At 46.7% G+C, this 22,839-nt stretch overlaps 2 protein-coding genes across 2 annotated transcripts in view; one reads left to right on the forward strand and one right to left on the reverse strand.

Annotated features, from left to right (window-relative positions):
* The window catches only part of RPAP3 (RNA polymerase II associated protein 3), a 97,841-nt gene extending 88,592 nt beyond the window's left edge, over positions 1-9,249 (forward strand). The window contains exon 13 of the mRNA XM_073554233.1: positions 9,027-9,249. Within this exon, the coding sequence (XP_073410334.1) occupies positions 9,027-9,112 (86 nt within the window). The 3' untranslated portion in view covers positions 9,113-9,249. The remainder of the gene's footprint in view (positions 1-9,026) is intronic.
* Positions 9,250-16,651: 7,402 nt separating this feature from the next.
* LOC141058085 (G-protein coupled receptor 61-like) lies at positions 16,652-19,534 on the reverse strand. The gene has a single exon (XM_073554234.1). The coding sequence runs from the start codon at positions 19,323-19,325 to the stop codon at positions 17,937-17,939; it is 1,389 nt and encodes a 462-aa protein (XP_073410335.1). The 5' UTR covers positions 19,326-19,534; the 3' UTR covers positions 16,652-17,936.
* Positions 19,535-22,839: the final 3,305 nt, after the last annotated feature.

The following is a 22,839-nucleotide window of genomic DNA, read 5'->3' on the forward strand; positions in this document are numbered from 1 at the left end:
CACCAATATCCGCGGTGCACATTCCCGGCATGGACAACTGGGCCGCCGATTTTCTCAGCCGCGGGGGTCCCGCGGCGGGAGAGTGGTCCTTACATCCGGATGTATTTCATCAGCTTTGCCGTCGTTCAGGAACTCCGGACGTTGACCTGCTGGCGTCTCGCCTCAACAGGAAAGTCCCACAGTTTGTATCCAGGGCTCGAGATCCTCTCGCCAGGGGCGCCGATGCTCTGACCATTCCTGGGTCTTAGTTCGAGCTCGCCTACCTGTTCCCTCCCCTTCCCCTTCTTCCCAAGCTGTTGAAGAAAATCAAAGCAGAAGGAAGTCCAGTCATCCTCATCGCCCCGAAATGGCCCAGAAGGTCCTGGTTCGCGGACATCGTCAACCTTCTCGCGGACTCCTCCTGGAAGGTTCCAGACAGGGAAGATCTGCGGTCTCAGGGCCCGATTTGCCACCTCAATTCTCGGCAGCCCAATTTGACGGCGTGGCTATTGAGTCCAAGGTTTTGAAGCGATCAGGTTATTCATACCATGATCTGGGCCAGAAAGCCTATTTCACTTGGTGTGAGGCCAATAACATTCCGCCCATGTCATTTTCTCCCCTTTCTGTTCTGGCGTTTCTTCAGGCAGGCCTTGATGCGGGCCTTGCCCTCAGCTCTTTAAAAGGTCAACTCTCGGCGCTATCCATTTTGTTCCAGAACACACTGGCCTCCCGTCCTCAGGTCAAGACCTTCCTTCAGGGAGTGGCTCATGCGGCTCCTCCTACCGTGCGCCCGTACATCCATTGGATCTTAATCTGGTTCTCGAGGTTCTGCAAGGTCCTCCCTTTGAACCTCTCAGGGAAGTTTCCCTATCCTTTCATGGAAAGTAGCCTTCCTAGTAGCCGTCACCTCCATCCGGCGCGTGTCGGAATTGGCAGCCATTTCTTGTCGTTCCCTTTTCTTGGTGCTCCACCAGGACAAGGTAGTTCTACGGACTCCGCCTTCTTTCCTTCCTAAGGTGGTGTCCACTTTCCATCTGGATGAGGATATTGTTCTCCCGTCCTTTGTCCGGGTCCAACTCACCCTCGGGAGCGCTCCTTGAACAAGCTGGACTTGGTCAGGGCAAAGAAGGTCTACCTAGCTAGAACGACTCGTTTGAGGGAGTCAGACTCTCTTTTCATCATTCCAGATGGGGCGCGGAAAGGTCAGCCAGCCTCCAAAGCTACTATTGCTCGCTGGATCAGGTTGGCAATTTTGGAGGCCTACCGGATCAAGCATCAAGTGGCCCCTCAGGGAATTAGAGCTCACTCTACCCGGGCAGTGGGTGCCTCCTGGGCGGTGCGCCACAGAGCTTCCGCGCTGCAACTTTGCAAAGCTGCAACCTGGTCATCTGTTCACACGTTTGTGACATTCTAGAAGGTCCACACCTACGCTTCGGCGGAGGCCAGCCTAGGTAGAAGGATCCTGCAGACAGCGGTGGTGAGTCCACTGGCCTGATGGAAGTTTGTTTCCCACCCCAGAGACTGCTTTGGGACGTCCCATGGTCTCTGTGTCCCCCAATAAGGCGAACGAGAAAACAGGATTTTTGGGTTGCTTACCGTAAAATCTGTTTCTCGGAGCCTTCATTGGGGGACACAGCACCATCCCATGTTCTACAACTCCTGTTCTTATGTTGTTGGTTATGTACAGTTGAGTTGTCTGTTCTGTTTCAATCTATTCTGTTACTTCTCCTACTGCTTTCTCACTAACTGAGGAAATTCCTGCCGGTTGGTGGGGTGTATACTGCGGAGGAGGAGCTAACCTTTTTTTTTGTGCATAGTGTCAGCCTCCTAGTGGCAGCAGCATACACCCATGGTCTCTGTGTCCCCCAATGAAGGCTCCGAGAAACAGATTTTACGGTAAGCAACCCAAAAATCCTGTTTTTCCTTGGGTTCCAACTCTAGCACTCTATTTTGCAGTCTTAAATGGAATCTAAGCAGGTTTATGCTATTCTATGTAATCTGAGAGAAGCAGGATGTAGGGGCAGATCCCCTGATTCCAGCAGTGTGTCACTTAACAGGCTTCATTTTGCCGTTTCAAAAAAATCTGTGTTTTATCAGCAGGAGATTATCACTAAATGACTAGGTGTCCCATGCCTCTTGATCCCACCCCGCCCCCACCACTGATTAGCTGCTTTCAGTCAATATATATTGTACACCGAATGCTGTCAGTGTTGTCGGCGGGGGTTATACAGGACTCAACATTCTGAGCTCTGCTAGATCTGCAGCAGAGAAAGCAGTGATTCTATCACAACTGCTGTAGACTGTAAACTACATCGCTGGAATTGGGATCTCTGTCTATACATCATGCTGCTGTCAGATTACATAGCACAAACCTGCTGAGATTGCCTTCAAAGGAATTGTTCGGTTTGGTAAACCCATATTTCCATGATCCTCGTCTTTTACAACGTTCCTAGAGTGGCTATAAAGAGGATCCCTAATGTCTGTGCTACATGGACAGCCTATTGATTGAATTGATAACTGCTTCATTTCTCATGAGATTGTGCAACAGACACAAAAAATAGTGCACTTGCTTCCTGGTTTGCTTTCAGATTACATTTTATTACAGGTGCCTTAGGAACAAAGCTTAGAGACTCATCTATGCTGTCTAAAAGCAATTACGGAAGCTTTGTTTAGCTCGTAGTGGAGGGAAAAGGAGCGAGGCAGCTGGAGTTTCTCATTTTCCTCTGCACTTGGATCTTGCAGCTCCAGATACTTGACAAATAAAATTAAGTTTTTGATTGAAAAGCTTTACCATAATAAATCTTCCATTAATCCCTTCACCCCCAAGCCTGTTTTCACCTTCCTGACCAGGCCAAATTTTACAATTCTGACCACTGTCACTTTGAGGTAATAACTCTGGAACACTTCCATGGATCCCACTGATTCTGAGAATGTGTTTTTTTTTTTTTTTTTTTTTTTTTGTGACACGTTGTACTGTATATTAGTGGTAAATTTAGGTCAATATTTTTTTGCGAAAATATTTTCATACGTTTAATTTTTATGCCCCTTCACGATGAGTTGAGGTGATAGGCTTGTCTAAACAGATGTGTTTTTAAATCATGTTTCAAAACATGGGGGCTTGATATTAGTCGGATCATTTTGGGTAGTGCATTTCAGAAAACTGGCGCAGCATAAGAGAAATCTTGAAGACAGAGGTGTGAGGTTCAGATTATGGAGGATGTTCGTGTTAGATGATGACCAGTTGCACAACAGACAGCACGGGAAGAATGATAGACAGAAATGAGGCATGAGATATAGGACGGTGCAGAACTTTGGAGAGTTTTGTGGGTGAGAGATGAGTTTGCATTATATTCTGTAGTAACCAGTAAATATACGACTCTAGTTGCTGCATTCAGGATGGATTGGAAAGCAGAGAGTTTGGTCAGAGGGAAGACCGATCACAAAAGAGTTGCAGTATTCCAGATGAGAGTGAATTTAAGTGACAGTAAGAGTTTTTGCAGTTTCAAAGGTGAGAACAGGTCGGATTCTAGAGATATTTTTAAGATGCAAGTGAGACAAGTGAATGAGTGGATATGGGGAATAAAGAAAAGTTCTATGTCATATATGGCCCTAAGACAACAAGCATGCTGCTTGGGAGTTATGGTTGTACCACCTAAGGAAATTGCAAAGTCTGGTATAGGTAGGATAGTAGATAAAGGAATCACAAGGAGTTCTGTTTTGTAGAGATTCAGTTTCCGATAGAGCACATGATGTTAGAGACAGCAGGCAGACAATCCCTGGTATTGCGTATTAAAGTGGGGGTGATATCAGGTGAAGAGATGTATAGTTGGATATCAGCAGCATAGAGATGATGCTGGAAACCAAATCTGCTGATTGTTTGCCCAATAAGGGGCAGTGTATAGAGAGAAGAGGAGGGGACCCTAAGACTGACCCTTGAGGAACCCCCAGAGTAAAGATGCCATGAAGGAGCGGTCAGAGAGATAGAAGGAGAACCAGGAGATAACGGTGTTCTTGAGGGCGATAGAACAGAGCATAGTGAGGATTAGCTGGTGATCCACAGTGTGAAATGCTGCAGAGAGATCGAGGAGAATCAGAAAGAAGTAGAGACCATTGGATTTTTCTGTAGGTAGGTCATTAGAGACTTTAGCAAAGGCAGTTTCAGTAGAGTGTGAAGAGCTGAAACCAGATTGTAAAGGGTCGAGAAGTGAGTTATCTGAGAGATAGCGGATGAGACGGGAGTGGACCAAGCATTCGATGAGTTTAGCGATGAAAGAAAGATTAAAGACCTCTCTTGTTAGGAGTGCAGTTCTGGTACAGTGATGGCTATTTAAGTAAAGCGGTTATGATGGCATATTTGAACAAAGAGGGAAAGATGCCCAAAGAAAGAGAGGTGGGTAGTGACAGCTGGGGAGTGGAAATGAAGAGATGTGAGGGAATATGGTCACTAGGGTGACCGCAAAAAATCGGTCGGAATTTTGTCCGTCTGGACCCCACAAAACGATTCCCCTTTCCAGATATTGAGATAGCCAAAATTTGAGCTCGATCAAACGACGTTAACCCGTGCCGCTCGTCGATCAAAGTTTGAAAAAATCCAAATTGAGGTATTTTAAGATTTAGGTATTTTGCATAGTCTGTTAGACTATAAAGAATGTGACAACAACATTGCAGAAATAGCCCTGACCAAATTTTCGAACCATTTGTGGTATTTGAATGCAGAGTTGGTGGGATTATCGTTTTTTGATCCCACCATTACAGACAATGAAAAGTTGTTAATGGCTAATAAATTGCTCAGTAGCACAGATTTTGGCTCTCTCAATATCTGGAAAGGGGAATCGTTTTGTGGGGTCCAGACGAACAAGATTCTGACATTTTTTCCCCCCCATATGAGATCCGGTCACCCTAATGGTCACTGTTGCAGGGCGAGAAGAAGCAAGGAGTCTGGTCACTTTTTCTGTCCACAGACTGCTGAGTTCATTCATCCTCATTTTTCAGTCTTTTACTAGGCATTGCTCCTACTAGCCAGTTTCCTACTCCACACTGATGAGGGGCAATACCCCGAAACAGCTGTCTGTGGATGGATACCATGTTTTGGCATAGGTGGTTTCCTTCATTGGAGACTGCCCTTCCCGTGGTTGTTCCTTCCCGGGGAAAGACCTGGCTAGTCATTGCTTGCTTTGAGAAACATGTGATGGTGTCTCCGCGGCTTGTGTTTTGCATGTTTTTGCATATTTCCCATAAGGGATGGGGGCATTGCTCTAGAATCACTACGTTGAGAAACATGTGATGATGTCTCCGCAGTGTTGGATGTTGATCTCCATGAGTTCATTCATCCTCATTTTTCACAGAGGATGGTAAAGTAGACTTGTTTTGCCAGATGGAGAGCAAAGTTATGAGTTTTGAGCTTGAACTTATAGTTGATGATTTCTTCTGCTGAAAGTGATTTTTTTTTTCCACGGACGCTCGGCATACCTTGAGCAGCACTGGAGAAAACTTGTTTTCATCGTGTGCCACGGCTGCCATTTATGATGGGTCGTTCTGTGTTTTGTAAGTGCTGCTTCATGCATGGCACTCTGAAATGTATTGTTATAATGTGACAATGCTGAGTCTAGAAAGAAGAGGGAAGAGATGGGAGCTAAAGATATCTGTAGATTGTCCATAAGCTGCTGGGTATTAATGGCATGTAGATTTATGCGTGTGGTTGTGTGGTAAGTGAGGGTCTCTTGGGTGTTGAGACAGTTCTTGACATAGAAGTAAAGAAGGTTGTGGTCAGAGAGTGAGAGAGGATAGTTGGTAAAGTCATGCAGCGAGCAGAGTTGTGAGTATTCCAGTCTTCATGTGTAGGAGAGTTAGTAAGCTGTGAAAGGCCAAAGGAGTAAGTCGGAGAAAGAAGATTAGAGGCAGATGGGGAGAGCGTCTCATCAATTGGGATGTTAAAATCCACCATGAGAGTGGAAATAGCACAAGAAAGGAGGGTGGTAGCCAAGTGGCAAAGTGATCCAAAAACTGAATGGAGGACTCTGGAGGGCGATACACAGCAGGGAGAAGGGTTTGTAACATTGTGGACTTCGAATGAAGGAAACATAAGTGAGGGAACCAGGGGGGATGAACTGGAAAAGACATTTGGATGACAGCATACCAACACCTCCACCTTTTTCTACTCTCAGGTCTGTGGGTATGTGAAAACTGTAGCTCACCATACAAGAGAGCAGCCATGGCGGTGGTGTCGGACTGCAGGATCTAGATTTCAGTGAGATCCAGAAGATTTATATGAATTTGTAAGGAATAAATCTGGGATGTAGAGGAGTTTATTGCACACTGACGATGTGTTCCAAATGGCAGAATTAAAAGGGACAGGGGTAGGCATGCACTGAATGTTTATAAGATTGGCAGGGTTTCTGTGTGCTGCATGATGAGTTGGATATAGTAGTGTATGGAGGCTCAGGGTTGAGAGATGTCGCCAGCGACTAAGTGAAGGAGATGGAAGCGAAAGAACAGGTGGTTCAATGATTTGTGTGAGTATTTTGTGCACTGTATGGTGGTAGTGGATGGTTTTGTGTGATTGAGAAATGTCAACAGGGCTTCAGAGTTGTACAAGGGAGAGGGGAGGAGAGCGGGGCTGATGTATAGAGACTAGTGATGAGTGAACGTGCTCGGATAAGGTGTTATCCGGGCATGCTCAGGTGCTGAGTGTCTTCCGTGTGTTCGATTAATGTATTCGTCCCTGCTGCTGTTTGACAGGCAATCATTGCATGTATTTAGTGGCTGTCGAACAGCCGCGAGATGAACAGGCACAGGGACTCGAACATACTTATCGAGCATGCCGAAGACACTCGGTTAGCATATGAGCATGTTCGGATAACACCTTATCTGAGCACATTCGCTAATCGCTAATAGAAACTAGAATATGTCAAAGGGCAGTAGAGGTGAAAGGAAACAGCAGCTAGAAAATATATGAAGCAAAGAGATTTGGAAATTAGATGATGTAGTACAATTGAACAAGGAGCATGGTTGTTTGAATAACTGGCATAGATTACCTGTCTCCTGTCCTATCTGCTTGCCATGTTTAACTGGTGAGACGCTTTGAAAATTTTGGACATAGAGTAAATTTCACATGTGCCCCAGCCCCTGTTCTCTCTTTAAACCAGATCTGGATATAATGGAAGTGTGTGCTGGAATGTAGGACCATTTTGCCTTGTTGAATAAGCAATTAGCAAGAGACCACAACAGGCATTACTATTCAAGATATACACCAGATAAACACTGGACAGACACAAACCACAAATCATCAAGTGAAAGAAAACTGAATATTTAGAATCTAACAGGACAAATTAGTAATTTTCAGACTTGAAATATTTTGAATCAAGTGTGAATAACATCTTCTGGTCACTTCTAGGACATTTGTAGAGTACACTCAGAGCCCAACTGGTGCTCCTTCCCTTCTGAGCTTTGCACTGTGCCTCAAAAGTAGTTTTGGAACACATATGGAGTATTTGTGTACTCAGGAGAAATTGCATAACAAATTGCACCATTCATTTTCTCTTATTATTCCTTTTGAAAATTGTAAACATTGGGGCCAAATTAACATTATAGTGTAAAACAAATGTTAATTTTTCATTGACTCAGCCAAGTGTTATACAATTATGTGTATTACATTGGGGTTAAAATGCTCAAAATACCCTTAGATGAATTCCTCAAGAGGTGTTATTTCCAAAATGGGATCACTTGTGTGGGTTTCTGCTGCTTTAGCATGTCATTATCTCTTCAAATATGACATGTACATTCTATTCCAACCAAAATTGCACTCCACAATTCTATTGGTGCTCCCTCCCTTCTGAGCCCTGCTGTGCACCCAAACAGTAGTTTTACACCACATATGGGGATATCAGCATGCTCAGGAGGAATTTCAGAACAAATTGTATGGTCCATTTTCTCCTATGACCCTTGTGAAAATGAAAAATATGGAGCTAAAGCAATATTTTTGTGGGAAAAATGTATTTTTTTTTTCATTTTCACAGTTTGTTATAACATTCTGTGAAGTACCTGTGGGTTCAAGGTACTCCCCACACTTCTAGATTCCTTGAGGGGTGTAGTTTCCAAAATGGGGTGACTTGTGGGGGTTTCCACTATTTAGGCTCTGCAAATGTGAGATTGCATCCGCTCTCTATTCCAGCCAATTTTGCATTACAAAAGTCAAACTATGCTCCTGTTCCGAGCCCTGCAGTGCGCCCAAGCAGTAGTTTCCAATCACTAAAACGAGGCAGCAGCAGTTACTCTGAACTCTCTCTGGGCACTTTTCAGAGGTACACAAAACTGTGGTCGACCGCACTTTTACACACACTTTAAAAGACAGACACCGCTGGGTCATAGTGAAATCCATAAGCACCTTGTAGCTGCATTGCAGAGGTACTGGTGGGGTTATAAAGGGAGCCCCCCTACTCAACCCAACCTCTTAGGGTGGTTTCACATTAGCGCTTTTTAAGCGCACGCACGGCCGGGGGTAGCTCCGCCCCCGAGCCGGCTCTCTGCCCGGCGTGCCCGCCCCTTGCTTGTAGCGCCGTCTCCTAGCGCACAGCGGCGCCTGCGATCGGCGCACCCTATCTTTAGCATAGGGTGCGCAGATCGTGCGCAGGCCGTGCGCTAGTTGCGCTTTGACCTGCGCTGCGCACTTATGACGGTGCGCCGTGCGCGCCAAAATCAAACTTTTCGGATTTTGGCGCGCACGGCGGAGCTACCCCCGGCCGTGCGTGCGCTTAAAAAGCGCTAATGTGAAACCACCCTTAGACGTGATGCTGTGAATGCAGTACTATCCATGGGTCATACGTCTGATGCAGTTTGGAATATTGACATGAGCATATCATCAGCCTTTTCTGTCAACGGTAAAATTATGATGGTGTCTCCGCGGCTTGTGTTTTGCATGTTTTTGAACTACATTCAAAATAGCATTTTAAAAGTGCCTCCGGCTTAAAAAAAAATCATGGAATAACGGACTCAGCATGTTTCCTATTTGAGAATAATGATTTGATTTACCTCTTGTATTTTCTTCACAGATGTCCGCTCCTTATTTTCCTTCATAGAAAAAGCAAAGATGACAGATAATACTTATGCAACACTAAAGAAGAAATATGGCCTCTGAGTAGAGTATAATACAAACTGGGAGAAACCTAAATGTATTAAATAGACATTTGTGTGATCCAGTGTTATGGGGAACCCATATGGAATCTACCTGGAAAATTCACTGACATTATGTACAAAATAAATTTTGCCTTTGTATGTGTGGTTTTTTATGATTTTATAATTGTCCTACTATTTTTTGAAAGCTGTAACCTTTCCAGGGATTGGGGGGACCAAGGTTTCTTTTAGAATAAGGATGTCTTTGTTCACTAATATCAGATGAACTGCGAATGGATGAACCTTTAGGTGATATAATGCCTTTTTAAGGCCAGTTTGCTGGACTAGAAGAGCTTGTAACAAAACCTCAGAAAATGGACAAAATAGCAAAACGGCATCTGGAGTGCTTTATTGGCCAACGAGGGCAAAGAGATAGGAACCTAGGCTTCGGCTAGTTACAAACAAGCATATAGGCACGTCCTGACCCGACTGCAGGTTCAAGGGCCTGAACTGACAGCTGCGTAGGTATCTGTCATGCTGTGAGCTCAGATACTAGAAGCTGCAGTTACGCCCAAATGACACCCATACTAGGATTGTCTAAAACTGTCCTACATCCAGATACATATACGGACCTTAAGGCCATGTGCACACGTTGCGGATTCTGCTGCGGATTCGCAGCATTTCAGGCTCTGGGGGTCCGCAGCAGATTTAGCTGCGTTGTACAGTACCATTGTTTTCAATGGTAACCTGAAAAACACTGTGCACATGCTGCAGATTTTTCCGCGGGTTCAAATTCGTAGCCTGTCAATTCTTTGTGCGGAATCCGCAGCGGTTTCACACCTTCTCCATTGTAGAGGTGTGAAACCGCAGGTCTTTTAACTTGCGGCTTTTCTCAAATCCGCGCGGACAATTCCGCAGCACCTAAAGCTACGTGTGCACATAGCCTTAATCACAGACGTCGAAACCAGTTCCATCTGTTAGGAACGGCGGAGCGCACTAAATAAAAATAAAGTGCGCTCGCCGCTTGGGTTCCACCGTGCAGTAGGTGTTACACCGCTGCTAGGTAATGACAGACGAGCAATATGGTGGTATAATGCGCACAGATTAGACTTCACCCGAAATGCGCAAAGCGGGCTCTGTTCACACACCGAGGCGCCGCAACATAAACATACGAAAACGCTGAGCCTGTTAGTGTCACAGACCACGGGGAAATGCACACGCAGTATCTCGTCACAGGAGCAGGACCAAAGGCAGAGGAGCCGTGTCCGTCTAGACCTACCGTGTGTGCGGCGTCGCTACTGCGGACGCCAAGGAGGGCTGCAGCGCAGCGTAGGGCACGGCCGCTAGTCGACAAAGCTAGGAAGCAGGCGCAATGTCGGACACTAGAGTAGAGGTGCGGTGTGCAGAGTGGCCTAAGGCTTGCCACTGACTGGCGCTGACTGCTGCACTAATTCCCTAACCACATGCGTAATATCAGAGGGAAGGGGTTTCAAATGAGTCAGTCACCATTCACACATTGAAAAGTCTATACTAGTGCATGGCCGAACGGTCATGCACACTTTTTATAGCCGTGCGGGACCTTCCAGATCTCCAAGATGGACCAATGAGATCTGGAGCAGGACCTGGGCACATGACTCCCGATCTCCAATGGGAGATTGTCTCATGAGCATGCCCAGTAGGAGCACAGAGGAACTTAGTCTCTGGAGCGGTCTGCTGCAATGTAATCTCTGCAGTAGACGGCAGGAGACCGAAGAATGTGAGGCTCTGGATTCCTGCAGAGCAGACGCAGAAACCAGATGCCTAACACCATCTATCTCTTACTTCCTGCTACCAAAAGTATGTCAGCAAGTACAGATAGCATAGTGTTGTATGTAGACTTGTATTATAACCACTATTTGTCTCCTGCATCCTCCCAACACTTATTCATGAAAATCATTGCGACAAATGGCCAAGGTGTTCCCACGCCGATCACTTGCTTAGGCCGGTTTCACATTTGCGCTTCAGGGCGCAGCGATGGCCTGCGCACGGCCGCCGCTAAGCCCTGCCCCCTGCCGCTCCTCCGGTAGCTCCGCCTCCGGGTGCATGACGCGTCCTGCGTCCCCTATGTTTATCATAGAGGACAAGGGGCGTGCGCAGTATGCGTTTTTGCGGCGCTTGCGTCCTTTTGACGGTGCGCCGACCAGCACCAAACGCAACCTGTTGCAATTTGGTTGCGCTCGGCGCACCGTCAAAAGGACGCAGGCGCCGCCAAACGCATACTGCGCACGGCCTGCGTCCTCAGCGATAAAGATAGGGAACGCATGCAGCGTCATGCGCCCGGAGACGGAGCTACCGGCGGAGGTGCGGCAGGGGGCGGGGCTTAGCCGCGGCCGTGCGCAGGCAGTCTCTGCGCCCTGAAGTGCAAATGTGAAACCGGCCTTAGTTTATTCTGCTGCATAAGTGTTCAAGCACAGCTAGGATCACAATTCTACGTTTGCAGACATATGTGCAAGATATATATGTTTAAAAACGTATGCAAGCGTGTGCTATATGTGACACCACATCTGTGTGAATTTCGACATATCTGTCCATCTACTTCTATGTACATTTGTTTTTAATTCCTTTATCAACCAGCTACTAATGGTACAGACAGGAAACATGTTTGCCACGTATTGAATAATTTTTTTTTTTGAGAGGGGGAACAAAAAAACAGTCAACTTTTTTTTTTTTTTTTCTTGTTTTTTGTTAACGTCCAAAAAGAACCCTGAAATACAAGATAAACCTGACAAAACGAATTCAAAAGAATTACAAATAAAAGTCTTGTCCTTGTTAATCTATGGATATTCTACCATATATGCGAATACAGTTTTTTTTTTAATTTGAGCATTTATGTCCAGCAGAGTACACTGAACAAATGTGAACCCAGCATAGATCTCATTCAGACATCAGTATTTTACCTACACAAATAAACAGTATCACTGTCATGAGTTTGTCATCCCAGTGTCCGGCTTTACCCTCTGTGCCATCCCAGTGTCCGGTTTTACCCTCGTGTCATTCATGTGTCCGTTTTTACCCTCTGTGCTATCCCAGTGTCTGGATTTACCCTCTGTGTCATCCCAGTGTCCGGTTTTACCCTCGTGTCATTCATGTATCCGTTTTTACCCTCTGTGTCATCCCAGTGTCAGGTTTTACCCTCTGTCATCCCAGTGTCCAGTTTTACCCTCGTGTGTCATTCATGTGTCCGGTTTTACCCTCTGTGCCATCCCAGTGTCCGGTTTTACCCTCTGTGCCATCCCAGTGTCCATTTTTACCCTCTGTCCATCCCAGTGTCCGGTTTTACCCTCGATGTCATTGATGTGTCCGTTTTTACCCTCTGTGTCACTCATGTGTCCCTATAAATACTGGCTACTCCCTATAAACACTGGCTGTCCCCTATAAATACTGGCTGTCCCCTATAAATACTGGCTGTCCCCTATAAATACTGGCTGCCCCTAAAAATACTGGCTGTCCCCTAGAAACACTGTCCCCTAGAAATGCTGGCTGCTCCTAGAAACACTGGCTGTCCCCTAGTAACACTGTAACACTCGCTGTCCCCTAGTAACACTGGCTGCCCCCTAGTAACACTGGCTGCCCCTAAAAATACTGGCTGTCCCTAGAAACACTGGCTGTCCCCTATAAATACTGGCTGCCCCTAGAAACACTGGCTGTCCCCTAGTAACACTGGCTGCCCTCTATAAATACTGGCTGCCCCAATAAACACTGGCTGCCCCCTATAAATACTGGCTGCCCCCTATAAATACTGGCTGTCCACTGTAAACACTGGCTGTCCCCTATAAACACTGCCTGCTGCCTATAAATACTGGCTGCCTCCTATAAATACTGGCTGCTCCCTATAAACACTGGCTGTCCCCTGTAAATACTGGCTGCCCCCTGTAAACACTGGCTGTCCCCTATAAACACTGCCTGCTGCCTATAAATACTGGCTGCCTCCTATAAATACTGGCTGCTCCCTATAAATACTGGCTGCCCCCTATAAATACTGGCTGTCCCCTTAAACACTGGCTGTCCCCTATAAATACTTGCTGCTCCCTATAAATACTGCCTGCCCCCTAGAAACACTGGCTGCTCCTTATAAACAATGGCTGCCCCTATAAGTACTGGCTGTCCCCTATAAACACTGCCCCCTATAAACACTGGCTGCTCCCTATAAATACTGTCTGTCCCCTATAAACACTGGCTGCTCCCTAAAAAAACTGGCTACTCCCTATAAATACTGGCTGTCCCTTATAAACACTTGGCTGTCCCCTATAAACACTGTCTGCCCCCTATAAACACTGGCTGCTCCCTATAAATACTGGCTGTCCCCTATAAACACTGGCTGCTCCCTATAAATACTGGCTGTCCCCTATAAATACTGGCTGCCCCCTATAAATACTGGCTGTCCCCTATAAATACTGGCTGCCCCCTATAAATACTGGCTGTCCCCTATAAACACTTGGCTGTCCACTATAAATACTGGCTGCTCCCTATAAATACTGGCGGTCCCCTATAAATACTGGCTGCTGCCCCTTTAAATACTGACTGTCCCCTATAAATACTGGCTGCCCTCTATAAATACTGGCTGTCCCCTATAAACACTTGGCTGCCCCTATAAACACTGGCTGCTCCCGATAAGTACTGGCTGTCCCCTATAAATACTGGCGGCCCCCTATAAACACTAGCTGCTCCCTATAAACACTAGCTGCCCCCTATAAACACTGGCTGCCCTCTAAATACTGGCTGTCCCCTATAAACACTGGCTGCCCCCTATATACTGGCTGTCCTCTATAAACACTGGCTGTCCCCTATAAATACTGGCTGCTCCCTATAAACACTAGCTGCCCCCTATAAACACTGGCTGCCCCCTATAAACACTGGCTGCCCCCTATAAACACTGGCTGCCCTCTATAAATACTGGCTGCTCCCTATAATCACTGGCTGCTCCCTATAAACACTGGCTCCCCCTTAGAAACACTGGCTGTCCTCTAAAAACACTGGCTGCTCCCTATAAACACTAGCTGCCCCCTATAAACACTAGCTGCCCCTTATAAACACTGGCTGCCCCTTATAAACACTGGCTGCTCCCTATAAACACTAGCTGCCCCTTATAAATACTGGCTGCTCCCTATAAACACTGGCTGCCCCCTATAAACACTGGCTGCCCCTTATAAACACTGGCTGCCCCTTATAAACACTGGCTGCTCCCTATAAACACTGGCTGCTCCCGATAAGTACTGGCTGCTCCCTATAAACACTGGCTGCCCTCTATAAACACTGGCTGCCCTCTATAAACACTGGCTGTCCCCTATAAATACTAGCTGCCCCCTATAAACACTGGCTGCCCCTTATAAACACTGGCTGCCCTCTATAAATACTGGCTGCTCCCTATAAACACTGGCTCCCCCTTATAAACACTGGCTGTCCTCTATAAACTCTGGCTGCCCCTTATAAACACTGGCTGCTCCCTATAAACACTGGCTGCTCCCGATAAGTACTGGCTACTCCCTATAAACACTGGCTGCCCTCTATAAATACTGGCTGCTCCCTATAATCACTGGCTGCTCCCTATAAACACTGGCTCCCCCTTATAAAAACTGGCTGTCCTCTATAAACTCTGGCTGCTCCCTATAAACACTAGCTGCCCCCTATAAACACTAGCTGCCCCTTATAAATACTGGCTGCTCCTTATAAACACTGGCTGCCTCTTATAAACACTGGCTGTCCCCTATAAACACTGACTGCCCCTTATAAACACTGACTGCCCCTTATAAACACTGACTGCCCCTTATAAACACTGGCTGCTCCCTATAAACACTGGCTGCTCCCGATAAGTACTGGCTACTCCCTATAAACACTGGCTGCCCTCTATAAATACTGGCTGCTCCCTATAATCACTGGCTGCTCCCTATAAACACTGGCTCCCCCTTATAAAAACTGGCTGTCCTCTATAAACTCTGGCTGCTCCCTATAAACACTAGCTGCCCCCTATAAACACTAGCTGCCCCTTATAAATACTGGCTGCTCCTTATAAACACTGGCTGCCTCTTATAAACACTGGCTGTCCCCTATAAACACTGACTGCCCCTTATAAACACTGACTGCCCCTTATAAACACTGACTACCCCTTATAAACACTGGCTGCTCCCTATAAACACTGGCTGCCCGTTATAAACACTGGCTGTCCTCTATAAACACTGGCTGCCCCCTATAAACACTAGCTGCCCCTTATAAATACTGGCTGCTCCCTATAAACACTGGCTGCCTCTTATAAACACTGGCTCCTCCCTATAAACACTGGCTACCCCTTATAAACACTGGCTGCTCCCTTATAAACACTGGCTGCTCCCTATAAACACTGGCTACCCCTTATAAACACTGGCTGAACCCGATAAGTACTGACTGCCCCTTATAAACACTGGCTGCCCCCTATAAATACTGGCTGCTTCCTATAAACACTGTCTGCTCCCTATAAACACTGGCTGCCCCCTATAAACACTGGCTTCCCCCGATAAGTACTGGCTGCCCCTTATAAACACTGCCTGCCCCCTATAAATACTGGCTGCCCCCTATAAACACTGGCTGCCCCCTATAAACACTGGCTGCCCCCTATAAACACTGGCTGCTCCCTATAAACACTAGCTGCCCCCTATAAGTACTGGTGGTCCCCTATAAACACTGGCTGCTCCCTATAAACACTGGCTGCCCCTTATAAACACTGGCTGCCCCCTATAAACACTGGCTGCCCCCTATAAACACTGGCTGCTCCCTATAAACACTAGCTGCCCCCTATAAGTACTGGTGGTCCCCTATAAACACTGGCTGCTCCCTATAAACACTGGCTGCCCCTTATAAACACTGGCTGCCCCCTATAAACACTGGCTGCCCCCTATAAACACTGGCTGCTCCCTATAAACACTAGCTGCCCCCTATAAGTACTGGTGGTCCCCTATAAACACTGGCTGCTCCCTATAAACACTGGCTGCCCCTTATAAACACTGGCTGCCCCTTATAAACACTGGCTGCTCCCTATAAACACTGACTGCCCCCAATAAGTACTGACTGCCCCTTATAAACACTAGCTGTCCCCTATAAACACTAGCTGCCCCCTATAAGTACTGGCGGTCCCCTATAAACACTGGCTGCTCCCTATAAACACTGACTGCCCCCGATAAGTACTGACTGCCCCTTATAAACACTGGCTGCCCCTTATAAACACTGACTGCCCCCTATAAGTACTGGCTGCCCCCTATAAGTACTGGCTGTCCTCTATAAACACTGGCTTCCGAGATCGATTGCATCCAGTGTTCTGTGCTCCTATTGATAAAGCTTCTGTGAGATATTCTCAGAGTGATTAATATAATATTTGCACATTTTCGGACAATCTTCACAAGACTCCCTTTTTCTAATGCAAATAACTTATTAACCCTTCACTCTACCAGTCAGTAACACTAATGTGAACGCTGGGCTCTCCATACATCCCACTTCCATAGTTTTTTTTTTGTTTGTTTGTTTTGTTTTTTTCTCAATCAAGATCTCACACCGTACATTTTATTGTGTTGCAATTTTTATTGCTGTTTTGTGCTTCGTATCTATTCAGAGCTTGAGAAGGAGCGTCACAGCCCATGGGCATAACACAAACATTGGCACAAAGGTTGGTAAGTTATATCCTAGCAATATCTATGGTGTCATTATACTGTATGGCAGGGTTACAAAACCCTACTGAGTTCTCCATTATAGGGACCCCGTCAACACAGAATGACTGATCAAACGAAGTGATGCCGCTCGGTGGCCCATGGCGCGGCCAAACATTTATATACACCTTCCCAACTGCACTTCTCTCTTTGATTGACCTCGGTGGCCTCATAGAAGGGTGGAGATAGATAGAAACCAAGCAGGTGGGAAGGTGTATATAAACGTACATAAAGGTTTGGCCCTGCCATGGAGCGCCTGTACTGGGTTTGAACATTCATTCTGTGATGAGAGTCCCTTTAAGGCCAGGGTCAGACATTCGAGAAACACGGCCAAGTCTCGCATGTTAATACCCGGCACTGCCGCCGGCACTCAGGAGCGGAGTGTGCGGCCGCATAGCAATACATGGAGCTGAACGCTCCGATCCAAGTGCCGGCGGCAGTGCCGGGTATTAACATGCAAGACTTGGCCGTGTTTCTCGCATGTGTGATCCTGGCCTAACACACCTAGAACAAACCCCATCGCAGATATTCCTCTGGCTGAGTCCATGACTTAAAGTGGCATACGCCGCCATCTGTCCCTACTTCATGTAAAAAGTGCATGTGCCTTTAGGCTGTGTGCCCACGTTGCATTTTTTTTAAGCGTTTTGATGCATTTTTCGGTCAAACCGCATCAAAAACGCTTAAAAGAAGCATCCCATTCATTTTAATGCATTTTGGCCTTTTTGTGCCAGTGGATGCGTTTTTTTACCGCTTAGGAAACGCTTAGCGGTAAAAATCGCAGCATGTTCATTAATTTCCGCTTAGGTCCGCGTTTTTGGCTATTTCCTATAGTCCAAAAAGATGCGCGGAAAAAAACGCATCAAAAACGCGCGGTTTTTGCGCAAAAAACATGCAAAAATCACGGCAAAAAATGTGCGGGGAAAAAACGCACGTTTTCTGGGAAGGAGACCCGTTTCCTGAGCGTTTAAAAACGCTAACGTGGGCACATAGCCTTACAGTAAACACTGAGGATTCCTTAATCATCTACCAATATTTCATCTACACCGGTTACAAAAAGAAAGACAAAATCAATCAGATATCTTACAAGATGTGGGGCCCATGTAACAACCCAACAGTGGGTTGTGTCAGCAGCAGCAATGGTCACTTCGTTGTCCCTAAATTGTTCCCCTGCCTAGGACACATCTGCATACTCCTAAACCCTTCACTTGGGTCATGTTCCAACAACTCTGGGGTTTCTTCCAAAATTTGCCCCGGGATCCTAAAACTCAAAGTACTTTGATGAACAAGCAGCTTAGAAGTAGAAGACGTAGGAAAACTGTTTCTTCTCTCGACCACACAGCTAGTTCTTTGGAGGAACTGGAGGAAGTTCTCCTCTACAGAGCCCTCATGGCTGGACAGGCCTAGCTGCTCATCCAGCGACTGCTTTAGGAAACATTTTGGGATTCGGGCGAGCTCGGTTCGGATTTGCCTGTTCAGACAGCCATAAAAGAAAGGGTTGACCGTAAAGGAAGTGTAGGCCAGCCATTTTACTATGTTCTCCCACTTGCTGCCTGGACCTTTGTAGGAACCATTTCCTAGGGCGTTGTGAACGTGGTACACAAAATAAGGGAACCAGCACATAATAAACTGTCCGCCTATGATCATGAGGGTAAAAGCTGCCTTCGCGCCTCCCAGGGTCCTGTCTGGTGACCCATGGTGAGACCGGTTCCCCGGCACAATGTTGGTTTGGCTTCCAGTAGAGTTGGACCTCTGGCGAGGGCTTGCGGCCCAGGAGGGGATGGGTCCATGCTGCATGGCAGCTATTCTGGCCACTTTGAAGACATTACAGTATACTGTCAGTATAATAACAAGGGGCAGCACAAAGTAGACCAACACAAAGAAGGTGACAAACACTTTCTTGTGCCCGCCGGCATTCCTCTGCAGGGAGCAGCGAGTGGCATTCACCAGGCTGGCACTGCCCACATGCTGGGTCAGGAAGGGCACCGTGGAGGTGAGCGACGCCTGGAACCAGATGAACACCAGCACAGAGATGGCCAAGCCCAAGGTCATCTTCACCTCATACCTCAGGGGGTGGACGATGTAGTAGTAGCGCTCGATGTGGATGGCGGACACGGTGAGGATGGACGCGCTGCTCAGGCACACCTCCAGGGAGATGTAGGCTTGGCACAGAGACTCGCCGAGAGCCACCCAGCTGGCCACCATGCCCAGCGGCATCACCGTGACGGCAGCCAGGGCGTCTATGAGGCACAGGTGCACCACGAAGAGGAATTTCCGCAGCCTCGGGGTCTTCAGGATGACGGCCGCCACGGCCACATTGCCGGCCACGGCCACCACGTCCAGCAGCAGCATCAGCAGCAGCCCCAGGTACCGAGGGATGCCCTCCGCAGCGCCCAGCGGGGAGCAGTCACCGCTGCCGTTCACGCACGGAGCCTCCATCCCTGGCCCTGTTACCGGGGGAGCGATGATCCGGTGCAGCAGTGCTCTGCCTCCGCCGGCATCGGTCATGTCTGCCGCACTCCCCCGCAGCATCCCTCACCTGGAGGAGGACGCATCCCGCCGCCCGGCTGCCAATGCCGTACCTGGAACGTCCGCTGTCACAGGCGTGCAGGGGAGGCATCCATCATCACAGCTGACGTCAGGTGACATGTGCCCTGAGGGTGCCAGGCACGGCAGAGCCATCAGGCTGCGTTCACACAAGCTAGGAAGCCTGCAGAAAAAGCAATAAACTGTCATCTGCTGCAGCAGGGAATATACAAATACTCAGAACCAATACAGTCTCCTGGGTTAAGAATATATCCGTGAAGACCATACAGCTGATCTGCGCCGGATGCGACTTTCTGTGGGCTCCCATCGACTCCTATAGGGGAGTCTGATCAGAAATATGGAAGAGAACAGCACGAGGAAACTCTGAGCTGCCCCACAGAATAACATTGGTCCTAGTGCTGGCCGCCTGAGGTCCGGTGTCTTACGGACAGTAGCCGCACCGATCTTACGGACATATGACAATTACATGGTGAATACATTGCGGATCTGCATGCAGAAAATCCGGCACCACAGATCTCATTCCCACGACCATCCACGGTGGGGCGCTATGTGCTGCTACGTCACCGTACAGTGCAGTAGTATGTTAGGCTAGTTTCACACTAGCGTTTATTCCACGCAGCGCACGGCGCTGCAAAGCCCCGCCCCCTGCCGGCTCCCTGCCTGCCCCATCCGGTCATCGCCGCCTACTATCGCACATGGACGCTTGCGATCTGCGCACCCTATCTTTAGCATAGTAGGATTTTGGCGTGCACTGCGCACTTTTGAAGGTGCGCCGAGCGCGCTGAAATGCAACATGCTGCGTTCGGCACACACGGGCGCACCTTCAAAAGTGCACAGCGCACGCCAAAATTCTACTAGCGCACGATCTGCGCACCCTATGCTAAAGATAGGGTGCGCAGATCGCAAGCGTCCATGTGCGATAGTAGGCGGCGATGACCGGATGGGGCGGGCAGGGAGCCGGCAGGGGGCGGGGCTTAGCGGCGCCGTGCGCTGCGTGGAATAAACGCTAGTGTGAAACTAGCCTTAGGCCGTGGGAACAAAGCCTAGGGGTCAGATTAGAAGGTCTATTGGACCCAGTCATAATCACAGTCAGGGCACCGTGCTTGCCATGATGATTGTAAACATTTATTACATATCTATAAGGCTAAGTTCACACCAGGCGGTTTTTCAGCGTTTTTTTAATGCTAATTTTCAGCTGCATTTTACAGTACCAGCAAAGTCTGAGATTTCAGAAATCTCATACACACAGTTTTTTTTTTGCCATCAAGATTTGGTGCTTTGCATGTTTTTTTTTTTGCACACTAGAGCATTTCACTTCTTTTATGTTTTTTCAGCGTTTTTCACCTATTTAAATGAATGAGTGGTGAAAAAACACTGAAAATTGACAGCAAAAACACAGGTATCAGGTTTTGCGTTTTTTTGTGCCAAAACCTGATTCTATAGAATAGGACTTTTTTTTGTCGGCTTCTATAAAATCAATGCTGAAGCCGACAGGATAGGAGACATGGTTTGCATACAGTAAACACATGCAGAACAGTTGGATTTATAGATGTCAGTGTCTAATACTGCTAGTAGTATGTATGTGTAAAATTTGGGACCTTTATGTATTTAATAAAATAATATTTTCACGGAAAAAAATGGTATGGGCTCCCGTGCAATTTTTTGTGCCAGAGAGGGAAAGTCAGTGACTGAGGGTAGATATTAATAGCCTAGAAAGGGACCATGGTTATTGGCCCCCCCAGCTAAAAACATCTGCCCCCAGCCACCCCAGAAAAGGCGCATCTGTAAGATGCGCCAATTCCCGCACTTAGCCTCTCTCTTCCCACTGCCGTGTAGTGATAGCATATGGTGTAATAAGGGGATAATGTCACCTTTGTATTGTAAGGTGACATTAAGCCTGGCTTAGTAATGGAGAGGTGTCATTATAATACCTATCCATTACTAATCCTAAAGTTTGTAAAGGGTTAAACAAACACACACACACACACACACACACACAGGCAGAAAATATAATTTTAATGAAATAAAACAATAAACACAGTTTTCCATCTTTATTGTTCTCTTAATCCATGCAATGCCCTCGATCTCCTGTAAAAAATAAAAAAACAACAATATGCCATATCTGTTCGGCGTTTTGTGTCCCACGCAGTAATCCATATCTGGGGGAGAATCAGTTTACAATTGGGAGCGGTGCTAATGCCACCGCCCCGGCTGTAAACCACTGAGGAATGAATAAGGAGCTGCCGGCGTCAGCATCAGTGACGTCAGCACAGCCTCATAACCTGACCCGAGGTGATCTCTTGAGCGTGGGAAAATGACAGTTTCCCACGCTGCTAAGTTCATCGCAGATCAGGCTGTGAGTCTCCGTATATATACAGTATGTGTGTCAATGACATATACCGCTCTGGCAAAAATTAAGAGATCACTTTCAAGTGTTCAGTTTATCTGACTTTTCTCTTTATAGGTATATTTTTGAGTAAAATGTAAATTGTTCTTTTAGTCTATAAACTTCTGACAACATGTCTCCAAATTTCCAAGCAATAAATTTTGTATTATTTTCTGACAAAGAAAAATGGTCAAAATTTAAAACAAAACATAACAGTGCTTGCAGACCTCAAATAATGCAAAGAAAACAAGTTCATAATCATTTAGAAACAACAGTACTAAAGTTTTATCTCGGGAAGAGTTCTGAAATCAATATTTGGTGGAATAACCATGATTTTTAAAAACAGCTTTCATGCGTCTTGGCATGCTTGCCACCAGTCTTTCACACTGGTTCTGGCGCAAAAATTTAAGCCGTTCTTCTTGGTTTGATGGCTTGTGAGTATCAATCATAATCTTGATTACATTCCAGAGGTTTTCAATGGGGTTCAGGTCTGGAGAATGGGCTGCTCATGACAGGGATGTGATGGGGTGGTCTCTTAATTTTTGCCAGAGCTGTATATACTGTATACAGTGGGGCAAAAAAGTATTTAGTCAGTCAGCAATAGTGCAAGTTCCACCACTTAAAAAGATGAGAGGCGTCTGTAATTTACATCATAGGTAGACCTCAACTATGGGAGACAAACTGAGAAAAAAAAATCCAGAAAATCACATTGTCTGTTTTTTTTTCATTTTATTTGCATATTATCTTGGAAAATAAGTATTTGGTCAGAAACAAGCAATCAAGATTTCTGGCTCTCACAGACCTGTAACTTCTTCTTTAAGAGTCTCCTCTTTCCTCCACTCATTACCTGTAGTAATGGCACCTGTTTAAACTTGTTATCAGTATAAAAAGACACCTGTGCACACCCTCAAACAGTCTGACTCCAAACTCCACTATGGTGAAGACCAAAGAGCTGTCAAAGGACACCAGAAACAAAATTATAGCCCTGCACCAGGCTGGGAAGACTGAATCTGCAATAGCCAACCAGCTTGGAGTGAAGAAATCAACTGTGGGAGCAATAATTAGAAAATGGAAGACATACAAGACCACTGATAATCTCCCTCGATCTGGTGC

Source organism: Dendrobates tinctorius, unplaced genomic scaffold, assembly GCF_039654945.1.
Source record: "Dendrobates tinctorius isolate UK_male_01 unplaced genomic scaffold, ASM3965494v1 ptg000209l, whole genome shotgun sequence".
In the NCBI taxonomy this organism is placed as follows: Eukaryota; Metazoa; Chordata; class Amphibia; order Anura; family Dendrobatidae; genus Dendrobates; species Dendrobates tinctorius.